This window comes from Zalophus californianus, chromosome 4 (assembly GCF_009762305.2).
Source record: "Zalophus californianus isolate mZalCal1 chromosome 4, mZalCal1.pri.v2, whole genome shotgun sequence".
Taxonomy (NCBI): domain Eukaryota; kingdom Metazoa; phylum Chordata; class Mammalia; order Carnivora; family Otariidae; genus Zalophus; species Zalophus californianus.
Window position 1 is genome coordinate 188,343,327 of NC_045598.1, and position 20,607 is coordinate 188,363,933.

At 46.6% G+C, this 20,607-nt stretch overlaps 1 protein-coding gene across 18 annotated transcripts in view; it reads right to left on the reverse strand.

The window, feature by feature from the left end:
• The window catches only part of PTK2 (protein tyrosine kinase 2), a 255,266-nt gene that overhangs the window by 78,251 nt on the left and 156,408 nt on the right, over positions 1 to 20,607 (reverse strand). For 11 of the 18 annotated variants that reach the window (XM_027572051.2, XM_027572041.2, XM_027571983.2 and 8 more), the window contains 4 exons: positions 14,635 to 14,665; positions 12,004 to 12,056; positions 1,098 to 1,181; positions 107 to 124 (listed from right to left, as the gene is read on the reverse strand). In XM_027572051.2, coding sequence (XP_027427852.1) covers positions 107 to 124; positions 1,098 to 1,181; positions 12,004 to 12,056; positions 14,635 to 14,665 — 186 coding nt within the window. The remainder of the gene's footprint in view (positions 1 to 106; positions 125 to 1,097; positions 1,182 to 12,003; positions 12,057 to 14,634; positions 14,666 to 20,607) is intronic. The other 7 variants (XM_027572021.2, XM_027572016.2, XM_027572065.2 and 4 more) reach the window with 2 other exon arrangements.

Genomic DNA, 20,607 nt, shown 5'->3' on the forward strand with positions numbered 1-20,607 from the left:
ACTTGTTTTGGATCAAAACCACATTTTGCCTTTCATTAAATACTGAACCATATTTATGAATAAATAATTCTCATATTAGTAACACAAATGTGAAAATAAATATTACCGTCCCCACTAATTTCATCTGCAGATCCAGGTAGCATGCAAAGAAAGGGAGAGTGGGGGAGGAAGGAGGGTGGGGAGGGGAGAGAGGGAGACACACTATTAAAAAGACAAGTCAGTCAAAGCACAAGGAAAACAAAAAAATCACCCCCCAGGTCTAATTCAAAAGGTGAAAAGAGCAACTGCAGTAGTGAGTGTGTTTACTTGGTGTAAGGGCACTATGCCGAGTTCCCACCTGTCCACACGTCACACAAAGTTCCAGAGCAGTTCTGTAAAGCTGGTCTCTACCATACTGAGCAAAATTAATCTGATAGGCGCTCACAGTTAAATGCTAAAAATAGCCTGGACCCCTCAAAGGGAATTTGCATCCTGTCAGATAAAAATGAAGATAAGTAGTCATCAATGTGTCTGGTGAAGCCTAGCCTCCCCCAGGGAGCCGTGGGCTCCTATTACACAGAGCCCCAGGCCAGGCCCAGCACATAAGCTGTACAACAAGTCAGGTTTCCATTTAAATTCATGCAGTGTTTGGAGAAATTCCTGTTCTGATTATTACAAATACTCTTTGCTTTCCAGAAAATGATCTAAATGGCCTGGCTGTCTCCACTCTGCAGCAGCCCCGAGTATCTGCCAGCAAAGCATGACAAGCAGACTGGGGCTCACTCCGACCGTCCTTCACTCAGCTGCATGCTACTTTAGGAAACCCACAGTGTAAAACAAGGTACCTGCTGGCCCCACAAATGAAACCAGGAAGCCACGCCTCACCCTGTCATGCATTTAAAAACCAGCAAACAGGCAAACAAAAAGTCTTCTCTTGGAGAGCAGCCCAGAGACGGTCAACGTGAACCGTCGCCCCCGTACGGCTGCTGAGCGGCAGACAGCCCGTACGCTGACACCCAGTTAAGGCACACTCTGCTCAGGACAATCTACAAGCGTCCGGTTAGGCCCGCTGCCGGGGCGTGGCGGTTAGTGAGAGTTGGCGCGAGCGAGTGCAGTACCCGTAGGAGAAGGCTCATGGGAACAGAAGACCAAAGGGAGAAAGCGCCTAGCTTTCTTAACTTTATGTTGGCAGGGACTGACTCCTTTATAAAGAGGCAAGAGGAAGAAAGAGAAAAATAGAAACACATTATTTCATACAAAAATACAAAAGAAAACTTATGTTACATATTTTAAGGCAGCGCTATAAAAGCAAATACAAAATTGCAATGCTTTTATTTCACTATTGGCATACTTTATTTCTCTGATTGACTTCAGTTTTAAAAAAAATACTAATATTTTAAAATACAAGTTTCTCTTTTAGCAAAGATTAGCACTAGATATAGAAACTTTTAGCCAGACACACGATTCTCCCAGCTCTGCAGAGCCAGCCACGTGACGGTATTACAGATATTTTTACAAATAACAAAACTGAAACAAAACGAAACAAGACAAAACACAAAGACAAATAAATAATTCAAGAATCCTGTGGACATTCAACCATAAAGAAAAAATTGCCAGAAACTAGCAGATCCTGATTTGTGAGAGTTTTATGAGCAATTTTCCCCAAATTACCAGCAAAGACACAGACTCACAGACCTTAAGTGTACACCCTAAATAGATGACTATAACACAATAACTAGCGATGAGGATGTCTGAATACCCAGGCTGAAAAGCCCCCTGCCCCCTAGCATCGCCTGCTTACTCACTGCCTCGCTCACATACTGTCAGCTGTGACAGTCGCCTCTGCCCTGGACGCTGGCTGCTGCCCAGACCACCAAGAACACAGCCCAGCTGCACGGAGAAGCAACAATTACAGTATGGTACAGGGAAGAGTGGGCTTCTGCCAAAGTCAAAACAGGGGATGTAGCTCTTGAAGACGCAGTGCTGAGAACACGGGGCAGAAAAGACACAGGAGACATGCAACACTTAACCGCATCCCCATGGGATCCCCTCAAGAAAGGACTTCAGGGGTGGCCCAGGGAGAGCAGGGCTGGGATCAACTGATGGCCGGGACTTACAGACGGTATCAACGTGTTAGGAACAGAAGAAGGAAGAATAGAAACAGACAACGTAGTGATATTTCAGTCGCTGTGCTGTGATCCCGACCTGGTTACTGAGGGTTTCACCTTCCACCGCCATCAGGAGGGTGCAGCTCCTTGTGGTTGTCGGTTAAGAACAGGGGCCTGGTGCAAAGCCTGAATGCGTGCTGTCAGGCCGGAAGCAGCCCGGGCCTGGAGCTGAGGATGAGGGCAGGGGCAAGAGCTCCACGGGATGTGACAGGAGAGACAGGCACCCGGACGGTGGGGGAAGTGACAGCATTCTGTCAGGAGTCAGTTTTCTGATTTCAGTAATTACATTGTGATCATGTAAGAGGACGTCTTTGGTCTTAGGAAATACACATTGGAACATTTGTAAGTGAAGGGGCACAACATGCCCGCAAGTGCTTTCAAATGGCTCCAGGGGGAAAACCTGAGCGAAGATTAGTGGGCCAAAATATGAACATGGTGAATCCCAGTAAAGAATATGAGAGACTTCATTTTACTGTTCTTAAACCCATTCTTTAGGTATGGAATTATGGAAACATAAAGAATACAAAGGACACATATTTGAATTGAGATGCTGGCTCCCCTCCTCATTCTTTGACCTTGGAAAAGTTACCGAACTTGTTTATTTGTAAAATGAGGCAGCGACAGAGGCTTCCCCCATAGAGAGCTGTGGAGAGGGTCCCATGGGGTTCCCCAGGCACCTGTCACGGGGCAGCCACCACGTAAGTGCGAGCTAAGTCCCATTTTTCTATTGCTTATTTTATTTCGAAACTGACCTGAGTATTCTTTATATTGACTTAAAAAGCGAATAGTTTTTAAAAAATATAACTCTTCTTCAGTCATATCAAGATTATCCCACACCATTAAATAAAAATGCTGTTGGGACTCTTCTGTTTATTTAGGTATGTTATTTTATTCAAGATGATTACTTTACATTTATTGAACACCTACCATGAGCGGGGCACACTGTAGATGCTTGGTTTACAGCAGTGAAACAGGCCCCCCAACTCCTACCTTAATCAACTTATGTTCTAGTATGGGGCAAAAACAATAAACAAAAAGGTAAATTACCTGGTGTGTCAATACTAAGTGCCACAGAGAAAAACAGAGCCGAAGTGGGCAGGGAGTATTTTCCAGTGGTGCTGCAACTTTAAATATGGAAGGAGTCACTTGCAAAAAGCCTCTGAGGGGCAGAGGGAGAGGGCAGTAAAAACATCTGGGCCGACAAACAGCAGCTGAGCAGGCCCCGCTCTGCAGAGGTGAGCCTGGGCCCCTTGCACAGGAGCAGGGAGGTCAGGCAGGGCGCCAGAAGAGTGAGGGGGAAGTGGGGAATGCTGACGGTGGTGGTGTGCACCAGGGAGCCCACGTCAGGGCTCTGGCTGTCACTGTGAATGACATGGGGCGGATGCACGTAAAAAGAAGTGATGCGATCAGCCTTAGCTTTTAAAGGTTTCCTGGGGGGGCTGTTAAAGGGTGCTGGGAGACCTGCCAGGCTACTGCAACAATCCAGGCACAGAGTGTGTGCCTCTGAACAACGGCAGCTCTGTGGAAGCTGGACTGAATATATTCAGAGGACTGAGCCCGTTAGGATGTGCCAATCGATTGAATATAGAGTAAGAAGCAGTGCAGCACCAGAACAGGCCCAAAGACTCTGGTCCGATCAGCCAGAAGGAAGGAACCACCACTTACTTACTAAGAGGGGAAACTGAGAGGTGCATGCTTGGTGGGGAGAACAGGGGTTCACTTTTCAGCATAGTAAGATGCCCGTGAGTCCCCAGAGTGGATGTGCTGAAGAGGTAGTTGGCTGCCAAGAGTCGAGCTCAGGGAAGCTTCTGGGATTAAGATGACAATTTGGGAGTCGCCAGTATAATTAAGGCATGAGACACGGTAAGATCCCCAAGGAGGCGACTGGCGGCAGGGAAGAGGCGGGAAGACTGAGACCTGGGGTCGTCCAACATGCAGAGTGGGGTGCCAGCAGCAAGGCCTACAGGCAGGAAGCCAGGGAAGGGCTATCTCCAGCAGCAGACTGATGGTGCAAGCCTCTCGTGCAGAGTTCTGTTGTAGGGGCGTGAGAAGAGGGCCAGAGCCCCGCTCAGAGGGGCTAGGGGTTGGAAGAATCCTCTCCCATGGACACGGAAATGACCTGGAACTTGGAGGGGTGCCTGGGGGTGGCAGTGAGCCAGAAATGCAGGGGAGTCTTGTTCTGATACATGCGTTTCTGAGGGAGAATAGTCTGTAAGAGTTAACAAGAAGCAAAGGATACTGAGTTCACCTCCATGCCCAGTTTGACAATGGCTCTGAGGGGAAACCACGGCTGTGGCTATGAGGACGGTGGGGCAGCGGCGCCCCCAGGGCAGGGCCAGTGCTGGGTAGGGGAGGTGACCAGAGGTCTGGAGGAGATGCTGTGGCTTACACGCAAGTGTAAGGTGGGAGATGACACGTGGGACTTCTCAAGATGCTGGCATACTGGGGTCCGTCTGAGGGGATCAGCGCTTTCCTGCTTGTCTTTACTAACAAGTAAAGCAGCAGTCCCTGTGACCGTACCTCTCAGGCCCATTCCTTTGCTCAGACGGTCCGGGTCAGGGCTGACGACGTCTGTGGGGGAAACTGCCCTAGCAATCAACCAACCTGGGTCGACCAAAACCCACAAATTCATAATGATGCTCAAAAAAAGAAAGCACAGAAGAACAAGATCTGGCCAGGGAGGCAACTCACCATTTAAAAAAACCTGGAAAATAAAGGGGATGAACGAGGCAGTTTTCTTGTCTTTCCAGCAGGAAGCATTTCTCAGGGTAACTCAACAGCCAAGGAAAAGCCTTCTTTATAATAGCTAAATAAACGAAGACATGGCAGAAGTCAGGTGTGGCCACTTTGCGGCCCCTGACAGAATCGAGGCATGCAAGTCAATGGCCACGAAGGCCATCAGGTGTAATGCTCACAGGAACTTTATAATGGATGGTCACACGCTGACCAAATCTTCTGGTCAGTCTTCATGTCATGAAGAGAGACAGTCAGATGTATTGTAAAAAAAAAAAAAAAAAAAAAAAAATCACTGAGCCTGAATCTGATCAAACTTCCCTTGATCCTAATAAGCAGTACCCGGGAAATAAAATGCAGGGGCCCAAGAGGAGCATGTTCAGACAGCGTCACAGAGGTGTCCCTAGCCAGACCCAGAGTATGGGGAACAACGGCGTAAGTGACACAATTTCTTCAGTAGATAAAGCACTGCATTGCCACCTATTAGTGGAGGCTGATTAGAGGGAAGGTGGGCATACTCTCCATTCTGGAAACAGGTGCACAGGGCTAAGGTAACAGATACGTGTGGCCTGGAAAGCATGGAAAAGTGAATTCCCTGTTTAGTCTGCTGTCGTACTCACTGCTCTGCTTTTCATGTGGGCTTTTTCTGACTGGGATGTGTCTCAGGCTGCTCCCTGCAGGGGGCCTCCACATGTCAAGGCCTCCTTGACCCCTGCAGCCGGGGGGTCAAGTCCAACTCAAGGCTTAGGACTAGGAAAAGCCAGTTTAGCTCTGGAGACTATAATATACGACATAGATACTTCAGTACCCATATGACTCCACAGAGTATTTTTCTCAATTCCTTTAGAAGCCAGAGAGGAGAGGCAGATGGTTCAGTAGCCCAAATCTCAGCAGAGGCAAAGAGAGTTCAAATGGCCTAATAATGGTGGTGGAGAGAAGCCAGCACAGTGGGGTGCTGTGGCCATTCATGCACCGGACCATCAGCCATCCTGACCATACCGAAGGAGACACAACCGTGAACCTCTCAATGGCTAAAAGTCTCTCCTAACATGAGACTGATTACAGAACCCTATTCGTGATTGCTGAAATGAGAAGAATTTCTAGTAAGCCAGGTACTAGGAACAAGTCAATAACATCCAACACTTACACTTCCTGCACATAAAAACAATCAGCAGCATTGATTTGATTAAATTATGTCACAGAGCACTTAATTTACAAAAATTAACTTCACATGTACTAGGTGCTAATACTCTAAATTAGGGAACTTAAAAAAAATTCCCAAAAGCTAGTGTTAACACCAAGCTTTCAGCAATAGACAGAGACTACCCTGTAAATCATAGCACTGTCAGAATTGAAGCTAGCATGTAAAACAGACAAAAGAAACTTTTTCAAACCGGAGCATAGGGCAGACTTTCAAATGTTCACAGAAGAACGTCAGGAATGAGTCAGCCGCTATGCTATTCTTGACAAATGGGGGGACAGACTACAATGCAGTCACACTCAGGTTTTTCCAAACCAGTCCTCCCTTCCACATAGAAAGTCCCTAAGCTTCTGAACAATTCGGTGTAGCCCAATGTAAAGAGAGTGGTTTTAGGAGTTCAAGACGTTGGTTTCAATCAGTCTTTCTATTACTTCCTCTGTGAACTGGGCCAGGCCCCCTCAACTTTGAGTTTTAACTTCCCTACCCGTAAAGTGGAAACAGCACAAGGAAGACTGTCCTGAGGTTTAAACAAGATAGCGCACGTGAACAAGTCAGGCATCATCTCTGGGCCTCGCTCCTGTGTAAACACCTGCTTACGTTTTACACGAGGCTGTGACACAGCAACAAGCGAGCCACAGACCTGGTGGGAATTTCAGAGGCCACGGGAAGAAGAGGAAAAGGGCAACAATTATTATGGACTAGGTACATACCACCTTGCATTTTATAGAACTTTACAGTTTACAAACTCTGTTTGTATATATAAGTGACTTGTAAAATTTATAATGAATCAGCTGAAAGCAAATAACATTTATTTTGTTCAATATATTTTAGTTTAGAATAATTTTTAGTCACTAAATTGAAAAACCTAAAAGTAGTAAAGGAACTGATGCATGATTAACAACTGAACCAAAGAATCCGTTACAAAGTTAAAATTTTTTAATTGCAATAGATACTGAAAAAGTACCATCACATAGGGCTCAGCAGAAACAATCAAACCAAACATTTCTACTGACAGAAAAAGGTCACTACGTCGGTTTTCATGGCAGAAATACAAAAGAGAAAAATGCTCTACGATCTCTGATCCCATTTTATGTAACTGAAACGGTCAGCAGGAGCCCTGTTCATAAATGTGGCGGCATCCTCACCACATGTGGCCCTGTACTTCCCGTCACCGGAAGGTCTAAAAAACAAACCAAAAAAACCCTACAACACAAAAACCAACCCAACAACAGAAAAAACAGAGTTTACGCCTTCAAAACATTTAAAATTCAGCTTTATTCACTGCCCTGTGTTCCTGGAGAATTTACACACACACACGCACACGTACACACACGCGTGCGCTCACGGCTCAAGCCGAGTCCAGGACGGAGGCCACGCCCCTCCCTGTGGCATTCGCAGCCGCCTTCCTGCAAGCACTGGCCTCTGGGTCCTACCTGAGCTCTGTAATATGCATGTTTCCAAAAACTTAACTAGGCTAAAAACCATTGCTTTAGGCCCTCAGAATGAGGTGCCCAGAGAAATGTGCTGTTATTCTTCAAATCTCTCAGTGTTACATTTATTTTCCCACAGGGAAACTTTGTCTAGATTTCAAAGATAAACTCTCCATATATTCAACATGGGTTACAATTGTGGTCTTAATGAAGATGATCAAGTACTGACATTTACTTTGCAAGGAAATAAGAAGGAGTGCCTGGTACCTCCTCTCTCAAAGTCAGGATTCTGCTTCATTTCCCAACCAGGGATCCATCAAGAGTTGAAAACAGTCTTCAGTTATCTAGATCCTCATTATTCCTGTTGGTGAGCTTCCATGCCCCTTGCCCAAATCCTTCACAGTAGCATCCAGAACAACTCACAGTGGTGACCTTACAGGCCACCATCTGAGAACCCAGTGACTCCCATGTCCCTGCAAGCTCGGGGTGTTCCTGCCTTTCTTCCTTCTGCTTTAGCTCCTGGAACTGCATTCCTAAGTCCCAGCCTGTCTCCACACCTTGCTCAGGCATCCATCGACTCACTTAAAAAGAGTTACTAAGTACTGATGTCCCAGTCAGTAAGCAGACAAATAGAACATGTCTTTGCCTATGATGGGGCTGTGATCTAGTGCACAAGATGGTTTCCAAAATGATCACATCCATCTAAAAACTTTCCATAACAGAAAGATGCACAGTGGGCTAGAATACTCTGAGGAAGGAGTCCTGGAGTAGTCAGGGAAGGCTTCTAGGAGGTGGTGACATCTGAATCTGGTCTTGAAGACCAGGTAAGATAAGAAATTTTCAGGAACAGGGCAGTCACACAAGTTCCACTTTCTCCACCTTCCAAGTGCTTCTTCATCTGTACCCGAGGGAAACTCCTCTAAACCAGCACTGAAAGACAGTATCACCTAGGGAGCAATAATGACTGAGTTCCAATCCGGGCTCCTTCAATTTCAGGTGTGACACTAACACATTGGTTTACTTTCTGAACTTCTCCCCTCAGATCTGTGAAACACAGATGAAAAAGGCCCTGTAAGGCTGTCGTAGGGATTAAATAAGATCCTATCTAAGGCACGTGAAGGTTTTAATGCCGTGAAACCATTCTGAACACTAACTAAAGAGAGTCCTGTCACCTCCTTGCTGTCTGTGACCCTGGCCAAGCTTCCAAGTCTTGACTGCTGTACCTGCTGCATCTCCTGGTCCCTCTCCCTATTCCCTGCGACCTTGGCTGCTGCCTGCCTTCTCCAAGCTCCTGCTCTGGGGCCCAGTGCTCGGGGTCTCCCTGTCTGCACGGCTCCAGCTCTCATTTCACCCAGTTACCTGCCCACATGTTACCCGCTCAGAGATACTTTTCTTGACCATAATTCTATTATTTCTTAAAAAGCTTTATTTATTTAAGTAATCTCTACTCCCAATGTGGGGCTGGAACTCATGATCCTGAGATCAAGAGTTGCACACTCCACCGACTGGGCCAGCCAGGCTCCCCTTGACCACAGTTTTCAGTAGCCTCCCCCTTGCTGCTCTCGGTTTACCTGCTAGATTTTAATCCAGTGTCTCTGGTCTGTCTCTTCCACAGAATGTCAACTCCATAAAGGAAGGGACTTGGCCTTGCTTTCACCATCATACCCCCGCACCCAGAACAGGGCCTGTACAGAGCCAGCACACAGTATTTGCTGACTGAATTAATGCAAAGTGGAAAATGTCAAACTGGAATAATATCCATCTTGCAGGGCTCGTGAGGGGTTCAACGAGATGAAGCGTGACAGAAAAGCACACACTCATGGCCGGCATGCCACTGGACTGCAGCCTCACACCAGGAGCCTGAAGAAAGAGAATGGCTCGCTGTGGGGGAAGCAGATGCAGAGTCTGCAGGCCCGGGGCAGCTGGATCTCTCCATCGGGGGGCCAGTAACACCCCCATATGGTGTAGGTTTCCAGGCCACTCCGTAAAGAAACACCCTAAGGGTTTAGAAACAGTACTGGTTTTCTAGGCATCAAGGTAACAGCTTCTGAGTTAAGTGTGAGGCAGGCTCCTGGTGGGCCGGATGTTACGTTTTACAGTCTTTGTGGAAGATAGAAGGACGCCACACCTGCTCACCCAATTCACCGAAGTGAGCAAGCAGTAGTGTGACAAGGGTACACAGAACTCTGGAGCCCCTGGTGCTGTCGCTAAAGATGCCCTGAACATGGAGTGCTCTCCTTCTCCGGCAGCTGTAGATGACCATGGTGATAACCACATAAGAGACAGTGTCACCATCAGAATGGGAAGACTGTGACACGTAACAATGACAACAACATCCCGGCCAACGGGACAACTCAAGCAAGCTGAATGCCCGCCGTGAGAAGGTGGGTGGTGGAGCACAGGTCCCTGCTCTTTGAGGCTGGAAAATAATGTGTGTGGGGGTGGGGGGGGAGGGAGGCCTCTGAGGGCTGAGCTAAGGAACCTAAACTTTGTCTAACTGTAAATTGTAACTGAAAGTCTCTGACCAGAGAGCTGCCTATTTAAATTATATACGTATGATGGCAATTCAATTAATTAACACGGAGAAGGGACTGAGGGTCAGACTTGTGGCTACGGGACAGCTAGGGAGAACAGTGAAGGCAGGACGGGAAAGGATGGGTGGCAGGCAGAGGTAAAACCCAGATGTTCAAGGATGATCAGGTGCTAAAAACTCTGAGGTTCAAAGCCTGAAGCAGTGAGGACGCTGATGAAAGGGGGTCAGGAAAACCGGAGAAGGAACAAGATGCGAAGGGTCTCTGAGGACCTCATCTGAGCTGCAGAGTCCTGATGCACCTAACAGGGCACCTCCACTCTCTCTTCAGCGTAGGGCTGGGGTACGCATTGGCCCGCACGGGGGTGCTCCCTGGGGCTCGCTCGTGCAGCTGCTTGTGGCCCGCAGGACAATGGAGAAGAGCTCTGAGAGCGGTGCACAGCCGGCCCCGGTCTCACCCGTTCTTTACGGCACGCTGCAGGTCATCCTGGGGCGCCCAGCTGTCCTCCTCTCCTCTGGACCCAGGCCTGCTCATGGAGAGAATCCTTCGCCACGCTCACCACTTTAGCACAGGGTGGCTTTTGTCTCTCCAACCAGATCACAAACTCCCTGAGGGCCTGGTTTACGTCTGGCCCATCTCCTGTGCCCAAAAAACCCTAACAAGGGGCAGGCCCAACACGCGCCAACGCCAAGTACCCCATAGTGCCCTAGCATCACCGCTGGGTTAGGAGAGCACATGGGTGAAGGCAGCATGCCAGCGCGACAGACTATTCTTTTAGAACGTGCTGGCAACCCCGCAGTCCACCAGGCATCTGACACTGGCCAAGGGCCCAAGCTCGAGTACTCAAAACGCTCTCCAGCTCGTCAGGGAATGACTGCAGCGCTATGACACATCCCACCGCTCATCACTAGAGTACCTTTGCCAAGTGTATACAGGTGGGCACGAACACTTCTTGAGAGAGGGCTTGTGGGCTGTTTGTGCACAGTAAAGAACAAGCAAGTACATTTATATGCTGGAACACTAGGAAACAATATAGTCATCGACTAGGCAATAGCATGACACTAAATTTCAGGAAAAACTAACTCAAGGGAAATCAAGCGAATAGGATTTAGGTTTCTTCTGAGTCAGATTATCAGATTCCGGAGTTATTAGGAAGCTGTTGTTGTACAAACATAGCACAGAGCTCAGACCGGACTGCAGACGTGCGTGTGTGCATGTATGTACATGCACGCATGCATGTCTGTGTGGGGTTCACGTGTGCGTGCGCACGCACGTCTGTGTGGGGTTCACGTGTGCGCACATACACATGTCTGTGTGTACGTGTAAAAGATACCAAACTTGGGTACACAGAAGATGCTTCCCATTCCCGCTTTCCTCTATTTCCCACATTTTTCAATGGGGGGAAAAGGCACATATTTTTTGAAAACATACCAAGGAAAGCACACCATACTCATGACACCAGCAAAAAAATAGTTAACATACTGCTTGTGCCAGTATCTTAACTATGTCTCTTAAAAAAACAATATTCAAACACCACTTAATGTTAATTGTGAAAGACAGAAACCACTGAAAAACATTTCGCATTTCCTGAACTCAAAACAATAAATACACAAAGTATATACTGTTACATTCTAAGTTGCAAAGATTAATTATAATGGCAAGTTCAAAAGTAAAAATGTTCACTCTAAGTATGGTCAACATGACATTACAACTGAAAAATAACTTGCAAGTCTATACAGTCTTGTATTACATATACACATCTCCTCTAAAGAAAATCTTGAGCCATATTCAAACCCATTTAATAAGGTTAAAATTATGGAGCTTTGGGTGGTCAGACGGCTTAGCTTTCTAAGCTATTCTAGAAAGAGCAATCACAATAAAGAGCCCGCTCCTTCTATAGCACCGTGAATGTTTCTGCTTGGCAGATCGCTATCTGGAACTTTCTGGGTGGAGCCTCTCACCTGATACGGAGACCGCGTGTGTCCGCATGCCTTGCTTCTCGCTGTTGGCCAGCCTGAAACAGAGAGGAGCAGAGCCGTGAGCGCCGTGCCGACAAACAGGGAGTGCCTACAGTCAGGACCATGCCATTTCCCATGGAGACCATGCACTCTCAAGGGTGATTTTTAAAAGATTAAGCGCTACTACCTGAGGCACTTAAAATAACCAGACCACTCTACTATTTTAGAAACAATAGGCAACTGGAGGAACACTGAGATGCTCTGAGAGAGCCGCTCGTGACAGCAGCTTCAGCCCTATACCACCACTCAGCAGCCGGTGGGTATGTGGGTCAGATCAAATTTTACACTGCAATGCTAGACTGCAAGGGGTCGCCCCACATTTATAAAGTAGAGGGAAAAGAAACACCTGGAATTGAAATTGCACTCTAAAACATAATTTGAAAAACACCCAAGAGTATGCCTGGTCCTCCTTAAATTCAGAGCATGTAAAAAAGCAGGCAGGACCTTAATACCTATTTTGATTATTTACAGATTAAGCCTAATGTCTGGTTACTTGTTTCATAAAATGGCCCAACAACAGGTGTGTTTTAGATATCTACCCACATAAAATAAAATTTTGGCCAGAAGTCTTAGCGACATTTAAAAAACAGAAGCATAGTTCAGTTTTAAATTTTTGGAAAGCACAAAACACAGAGACAGAAAAGGAACCCTAGAATCTTTAGATGCCAGAGTGACTTTGACATTTTTATAGAAGAAAACTTCTTCCAGATACGTAAGCATGTACTATAGTAGTGCTGAACAGAAAATGGTTCTAGCACACAGAATTTACACTGGGAAATACGGGACCTGGACAGCAGATCCCTCTCGAGAACGGGGAAGATTCAGTTTGCAGCTGCGGGGCCTCTAGGATCGGTGATCTCAGCATAAAGCCATGGGACCGAGTTCCTTTTACTGAGTTCCCTATGCATCTGAGATCTAATGAGCTTCAGGGTTGAACCAGAGCTGCCGTGTGACAAATCACCGGTTCCTCTTCTACTGCGGCTACATGACTCTTGGCAACTCTCTGAACCACGCGCACAGGGAAGTCGGGGTGCGCGCTCCCGACAGGAGGTCGGGCCGTGTGCTTCCACGCCCTGCTGCCCACGCGGTGGGCTCTTCCTCTCCCACGACGCGTCTCCGGGGGCTGCTGCACATCCGCCTGCTCACGGCTGCACGGATTTCACCACTTTCCAAACAAGAGCCGCCCCAGGGTATCCTGCTCTGTGATTTGTGGCAAATGTCACTCTTTTAAAGTTTCCTTTTTAATTCACTGTTTCTAGCATCTGTTGCCGCTTCTACCTACTACCGTCTTGATCCACTTTTGTATCTGTTTATGATTCTGCATATTTTAATCCTCAAAGTAATCTCTTACAGATTCTCTACAGTTGAAGATATTCTGGGCATATATTCCTGGCCTAATGTGGGACATTAATAAATATCTATTAAACATTAGTGAGTTTGTGAAACACACGGCCTGAAAGCTGAAAGCAAGCTGCTTTCACCCATCCCTCCACCACCCGCACAGCCACGGCGCACCTCCCACACACCAGCTACTCCCCGGGTCAGGTCCATGATGCCACATGACCCTGGCTGTCCACAAGGTCCTGGGGGCATGGATGAGCAAAGAGGTAGTTGTGAAAGTGTGGTTAAGTCCTCCAGCAAGGAAGAAGGTGTTATGGGGAAGCACACAAGGTGTGCTCTCCAGGGCTGGGTGATCGTGGGAGGTTTCTAGAGCCGGAAAGATGAGCAGGGCCTAGGAGAGGTCACAGAGGCTGGAGGACGAGTGGGGCATGTGAGCAAAGAGCATTTTAATGGCTTGGAGGTAAGGAAAGGACCAGTTACTCCAGTAACTAAAGGAAGTTCAACAGAGCTGAAGAAGAGCGTGAGTGGTGGTGAAGCAAGCCTAGAGGGGCTGGCAGGGGCCAGTGGTCAGGGTCTGGCCCATTGGCCCAAGGATGCTGGCCTGTACCCACAGAGCAACAGCAACGCCTGCAGATGTCATGAGACTCTGTTCCACCCCAGAGCGCCCAGCACTCGGCTCTGATGCTTACTTACCAACGTGTCCACATCTCCCAATTTTAACTCCTCTGGTCCCCAGTCCCTTGCACGCTGGCTGACCCCAGAGAAGTTACTAAGTAAGTTCTTCGGGCATCACTGCTCAATTCTTTTTAATCTTATAGATCAACACACCTACTATGAAATTCATGACATCAGCAACTTAAAAAATGAACACAAATACTTATGTTTACTTTTCTCACTTGTAAAACGGCCAGAATGGCACCAATTCTCAGGTTCTTAAAAGGCGAGTGCTGAGTATAAACCATCAACAGGCCTCCCTGGTGCTGTCACCGGGTCGGTCCTCCAGCTGCCCGATCAACTTAAGATAAGGGGAAAGTCATTTTACGTTTTTGGTTAAAGCTAAATACATGACACGATTTACAACTCATTTCACTTCTTTCTGGAAATACTTGTTTTCTACTTCCCTAGTTGTATACATAGAAGTTTGATGATTCAGGCAAATGGAAAATAAAGCATGGTGATTGCTTGACAGTTTCTAACACAAATAAGTAACAAAATACACAAGGCAGCACTTACTTTGGTATTGATGGCAAAGCCCGTTCACCTTCTGGAGAAAAAGAGAGAGAGAGAGAGAGAGAGATGAGGTCCCTATTTCTTTTGAAAAGATTAGGTGTAGCAATCAGAGAACAAGGGTAAGTCTTAGTCCAGAATTTAGCAATAACCCTTTAATAAGGAAGTTATTACACCGTGCATCTTAGGCTTTCGTGGTTTGTTTTCAATATTTACAACACACATAAACCGACTGGAGGTGCATATTGTATAAAAGGGACTGTCTAATCAGAGCAAAGCCCTGAGGGGGTAAGTGGGTGAAAGACATCCCTACACCAGAGGACTGGCCATTTTGCCCTCTGATAAAAATGCTCAGTAGAAGCAACACCAAAACCTGTCTAGGAAACACAAATACAAGGAAAATAAATCCTCGGGATGTGCAGAGGCAGAGGGACTGATGCACCAGAGCAGCCCAGGAAGCAAGCAGGCCTTGACCAAGGGGTCACCTGCCACCCATGACAGGGGTGGGCTCGGGGCTCCCGGCACCAGCCCTTGCCGCTCTCATCACAGCAAAGCACAGGGCTCCATTTGGTGGTTGGCGGACACGCTCTCTCCCACCGTCCTTCCATGAAGCAGGAAGCACAGAGCTCCCAGGTCACTGTCTTCTATCTGTTTAAATCTAACAGGCACCTAACTAATCCTCTCTTCTAATCCATCCCTGGGCTAAGTTACTACGAGGATCATTTCCCCCCTAATACAAACTCATCAAGTCATTCCGTTGTTTAAAATTCCAGTGTCTCTCATTGGCTTTTTTTTTTTAAGATTTTATTTATTTTTTTAAAAGATTTTATTTATTTATTTGACAGAGACACAGCGAGAGGGAACACAAGCAGGGGGAGCGGGAGAGGGAGAAGCAGGCTTCCCACCCAGCAGGGAGCCCGATGCGGGGCTAGATCCCAGGACCCCGGGATCATGACCTGAGCCGAAGGCAGACGCCTAACGACTGAGCCACCCAGGCGCCCCAAGATTTTATTTTTAAGTAATGTCTACACTCAACGTGGGACTCGAACTCACAATCCTGAGATTAAGAGTCGCATGCTCAACTGACTTGAGCCAGACAGGCAACCCTTTCGATGGCTTTTAAGATGAAATTTAAGCACATCTGCTCAACCCACAAAGCACTGTTTCATTTCTGCTGGCACACAACACTGCCCTATCTCCATCTTTGGGGTGTCTGCCCACCTACCGCCCATCTCTCTGACGCCTTGCCAGGTAGTCCATTAGTGTCACCCAGTGCAGTCACAATTGCTGCCTACAGTTCTGCTCCTTGCACTTGCCCTAGAACTTACCCCAAGAGCTCTTCGCCCCCAGAAGGTACCTTTGTCCTGTCTTACCAGTCTCGCTACCTACTGCTCCCTGGAACTGGGTGACTGCATATCATATTTCCCTGAACACAGCATGCTGCCTTCACACATTCCGACCCTTGAAAGGTGCTCTTCCTTCTGGCAGAAAGACCATTCCTCAATTTCTCAAAGCTCAATTCAGTGGGGGATGGGCTAGATGGGGGATGGGTATTAAGGAGGGCACTTGTTATGATGAACACTGGGTGTTGTATGAAAGTGACGAATCGCTAATTCTACTCCAGAAACCAATAATGCACTCCTTGTTAACTAACTACAACTGAAAAATAAATAAATGAATGAACGAATGATATAATATTCTAAAAAAACAAAACCTCCATCCAAGCACAATTTGAGCTCCAGGGAGCCCTTCCTGCAGTAACTCAGGTGGTTCTGGGTGGTGCTGCTGTGCTTCTGCCTCGTTCCAGGGCACTTCCACGTGTGAGAACACTCGAAGATCGGACTTAACCTGCACACAGGTGTCTCTAACACTCAGCAGGGCACCCTGCGCTCAGAAGGTTCTCAGACCACTGCTTGGTAAATGAAGAACCGAATCAGCCTCGGATCCCACGTTGAGTGACTCTGCACAACTATTTATCTGTGAAACAGAAATCGGACCGTCTGGTTTGCAGGGACAGGTGAGGCATGCGCAGCACCACAGAACACAGACGACCAGCATGTGACACCCAACGCGCTGCTGCACTCCCATCCAAACTGCCTCACTCTGACTTTCTGACATCCACATTTCAGGCAAAATAACCAAGTCACACCATGAAGGCCAAAAGTGGAGTTACTAGAAGATCCTATCATTAGTTGACCACCCATGAAGGCTCCGACCAGGTCTTGTCTACACCACCACTGTCAGTTAATAATGGCCGCTGGCCGTCTGCACTCTTTGTTGCAAGGTCAACTTCCCTGGGGAGAAAAAGAGACCAGCTCATAAAGACTTGGTTAATAGAGACTTCCTAAGCAGCTGGGCAGGAGCAGAGAGAAGGCTGTAAATGAGCTGATTAACAACAAAGGATCCTGAGTACATTTTCGGGAAGCAAGACCGTTTCAGATCACTGAGCAACATGGCCACACTCACTAGCAGCAGCACTGTTACAAAAACGCAGGACTCACCGACTACAACGCCCAGTTCTAGGTGTCAGTTTTTAACATTCCTTTAAATTTATAAGCTGAAGACCTAGTGGGGTTTAGGTTGGGTGAAGCGACGGATCTTCCATTCCATCCTTGGAAGATGCGCTCTCCCATTTTGTTAGTGTCTGCATAAGTTGTCGGAGGCCAGTGTAGCGATGGCGCCCTGCCCATTGTCCACCTCCTAGAAGTCCTCCTGCAGAATCCGATGGACACAGGGTGTCTGTCCACTCTGCAGTGTGTGTAGCAGCTCGAAACCAGACACAGCCTAAATGTCCAAACAATGGGACTAACATACGACTTCTCATGTCATTCCCATGGCAGATAGCTTATTTCCCAGAATAAATCCTTTAGGATTAAGGATGTATCTTTATATTAACCTACATTTGACTTCTAATTTTTGAATAAAAGTTCTTACCTGTTTTTTAAATTAACCAATGCAGATTCCCTGTAACAAATCTAAATCATAAAGGTGCATATTATAGAAAGGAAGTGGAAAGGCCGAAGCCTCGCCCCCTGCTTCAGTCACATCTCCACCTCCCCGGGAGTACTCCCTGTCCACAGTTGGTCACTTAGCCGCCCAGATTTCCAGACTCCTCTTAAACGTGCGAATACACACACACAGGCCTGGCTACATATATGTGTGTGCACGCGGGTGTAGGCTTTTAGCACGAAAATAGCACCCCCTCCTGTTTTTCACAGCTGTGGAGTACTCTATGAGGGGTGCATGCTCCCTCACTTAGTGATTCCTTCCCATTGTTTGGACATTTAGGCTGTGTCTGGTTTCGAGCTGCTACACACACTGCAGAGTGGACAGACACCCTGTGTCCATCGGATTCTGCAGGAGGACTTCTAGGAGGTGGACAATGGGCAGGGCGCCATCGCTACACTGGCCTCCGACAACTTATGCAGACACCAACAAAATGGGAGAGCACATCTTCCAAGGATGGAACGGAAGATCCGTCACTTCACCCAACCTAAACCAGAAAATGCGATCTGTCGCTGGTGTCCAATGCCTATTGCACATCTCCATGTCCACTCTTCTACAAGGAGCCTATTTTCATACTGGCTTGTCTTAATGAGCTGGAAGAACACGCGAGAAAGAAGAGATTTTAATTCTTTGTTGTCTGTGTCACAGATGTTTTCCCTCCTGTATCTCAGCTTTAAAAAAATGTTTCTTTTACCAACAGAAGTGCTTTCATGTTTACAAAACCAACTCTGTCAATTCTGTTCTTCCTACACTCTGGGTCATGACATCTTAGAAGCATACCTCCCCTCCCTCCCAGGTACAGGCTTATTATCATCCCACACACAGGAAATCTTCTGAGGAATGAGGAAATTATGACCCTATGTTAATCTGCATAATTCTTTCCTCTGAGGAGAATTTTACTAAAATTGAAAAACTGCCCCTGAGCTTTCTTGTGGGTAAGGCATAGGTTAGCTAACGCCCCACAATACGGGTCGAGGTCATTCAGCAACTCTGATGGAACTCAGTTCAGGATATCTTGCTTGTGGCTCTAATTACATTTTCCACCCCAGTAAACACCACCTTTAAAAGCTCTTTATAAGTGCAAAGTAATAGTGGTAGATCACAGAACTAATCAAGTGCATCTGAGCATACTCACAACTCACATGTAGAACTTACAGGTCACTTAGAACTGGTGTCCCTGTTATGCGTATAAACATGTACCTGTTGCTTACCATTAAACAGTTTACAATCTACAGAAGACATATGGGTACATACATGTTACTAAAAGCACACTGCCAGGAAAATGGTGCACTGGGGTGTAGAAACATGTTTTAAATTTATTAGAAATTTTTAAAAAATCTAGGGGCGCCTGGGTGGCTCAGTCGTTAAGCATCTGCCTTCGGCTCAGGTCGTGATCCCAGGGTCCTGGGATCGAGCCCCGCATCGGGCTCCCTGCTCCGCAGGAAGCCTGCTTCTCCCTCCCCCACTCCCCCTGCTTGTGTTCCCTCTCTCGGTGTGTCTCTCTCTCTCTCAAATAAATAAATAAAATTAAAAAAAAAAAAAGAAATTTAAAAAAATCTAAATTAAAAAATGCTCATGTACTCTTGTCCACATATATTTCTGACTATAATCCATTAAAAATGTTTGATTTAAAGTATTATTTCCATTAGGAGTATACCTTCACATTAGGTATCTATTACAAAATAGTTGTATAATAAATGAACATGCTGGGATTGAGAATAAAGTAAGTACATTATCGAATCTAGTGTCTCATTCTGTAAAGACAACATAAAATTGCTAAGAGCCAGCGCCCTACTAGGATTTTATGAGAAGCGTTTTCACTTGTGCTCGTCATATGCACGAAGAACTTAATGCATCTCAGTTCACAAGATGTGATATCAAAATGTTTATCCCTAAGGAGAAAAAAAAAGCCAATTAAAAACCAACACAGGAAGGTGTTGAAGTTTCCAAACATGGAATGGCTGGCTTATTCAATGCTTAATGTCTGAATGTTATTTTTTTTGTGTGCACAAACTGATAAAGAACATTTGGTAAATTAGGATAAAAAATTTTAAATTATTTACTAAAAAGGAGACAGGCAATATGTCACATTGAACACTTTCGCAAAATACCGTCTTCATGGAAAGGAATTTCCCTAAAATATTTAAATGATATTTGCAAGGTACATACCCCTGCTTAAAACACAAAATGAAAAATCAAGAGTTTATGTCTGTACAAGTTTTAACTGAGAGTAGCCTTTAGACCTTTCTAAAAGCAACTTTATTACTATATTTCATACAAAGAAAGGTACTATAAATCTAAATATAACTGTATTTTAGAATAGGTTTTAATGGTGTGATCATAAGGATTTTTACTAGATTAGGCATATCCTAGAATCCACACACTTTAGCTATTGTTTTCAGAGCACATCATGACACTAACTTTTAAACAAAGGTTCCAATGATTCCCTGCCTCACACCTCCCCACCGCTCCCAACTGCTCCCTCCAGCCACTCTGTGAACACAGGGTACGGGGCTGCTGGTAGGCCGGGCTTTCTGCTGCGTCTCTACCAGGAGTTCAGGACTCCATCATCTGTTTGCCTAGCTCCTCTCCACACTGCGTACCTGGACACACAGCACTCGGCCCCTCAGGACCACTTCCCTGTGATGGTCCCGGTCACGGAGGGGAGTGCTGCAGGGGATCCCGTGTCCACTGGCCACAGAGCTGGCTACTTTGTGGGCACCACTGTGGACCCACCTCCCACGCCATAAAGCAGGCATCGTTCTTTACGGATGAGGACGGTCAGAGTCCAGGTTCACACAGTAGGTCAGGATCGCTCTGCAGGTAGCAGCAGCCACGGGAACAATGCTAACATTTATGGCCACTGCATGTGCCAGGCACAGTTCCAAGCCTTTCACACAGATGAAGTCATTTATCCTCCCTAAACCATACAAGACAGGTGCCACTCTGTGTGTGTTAGAGCTAGAGAACCGG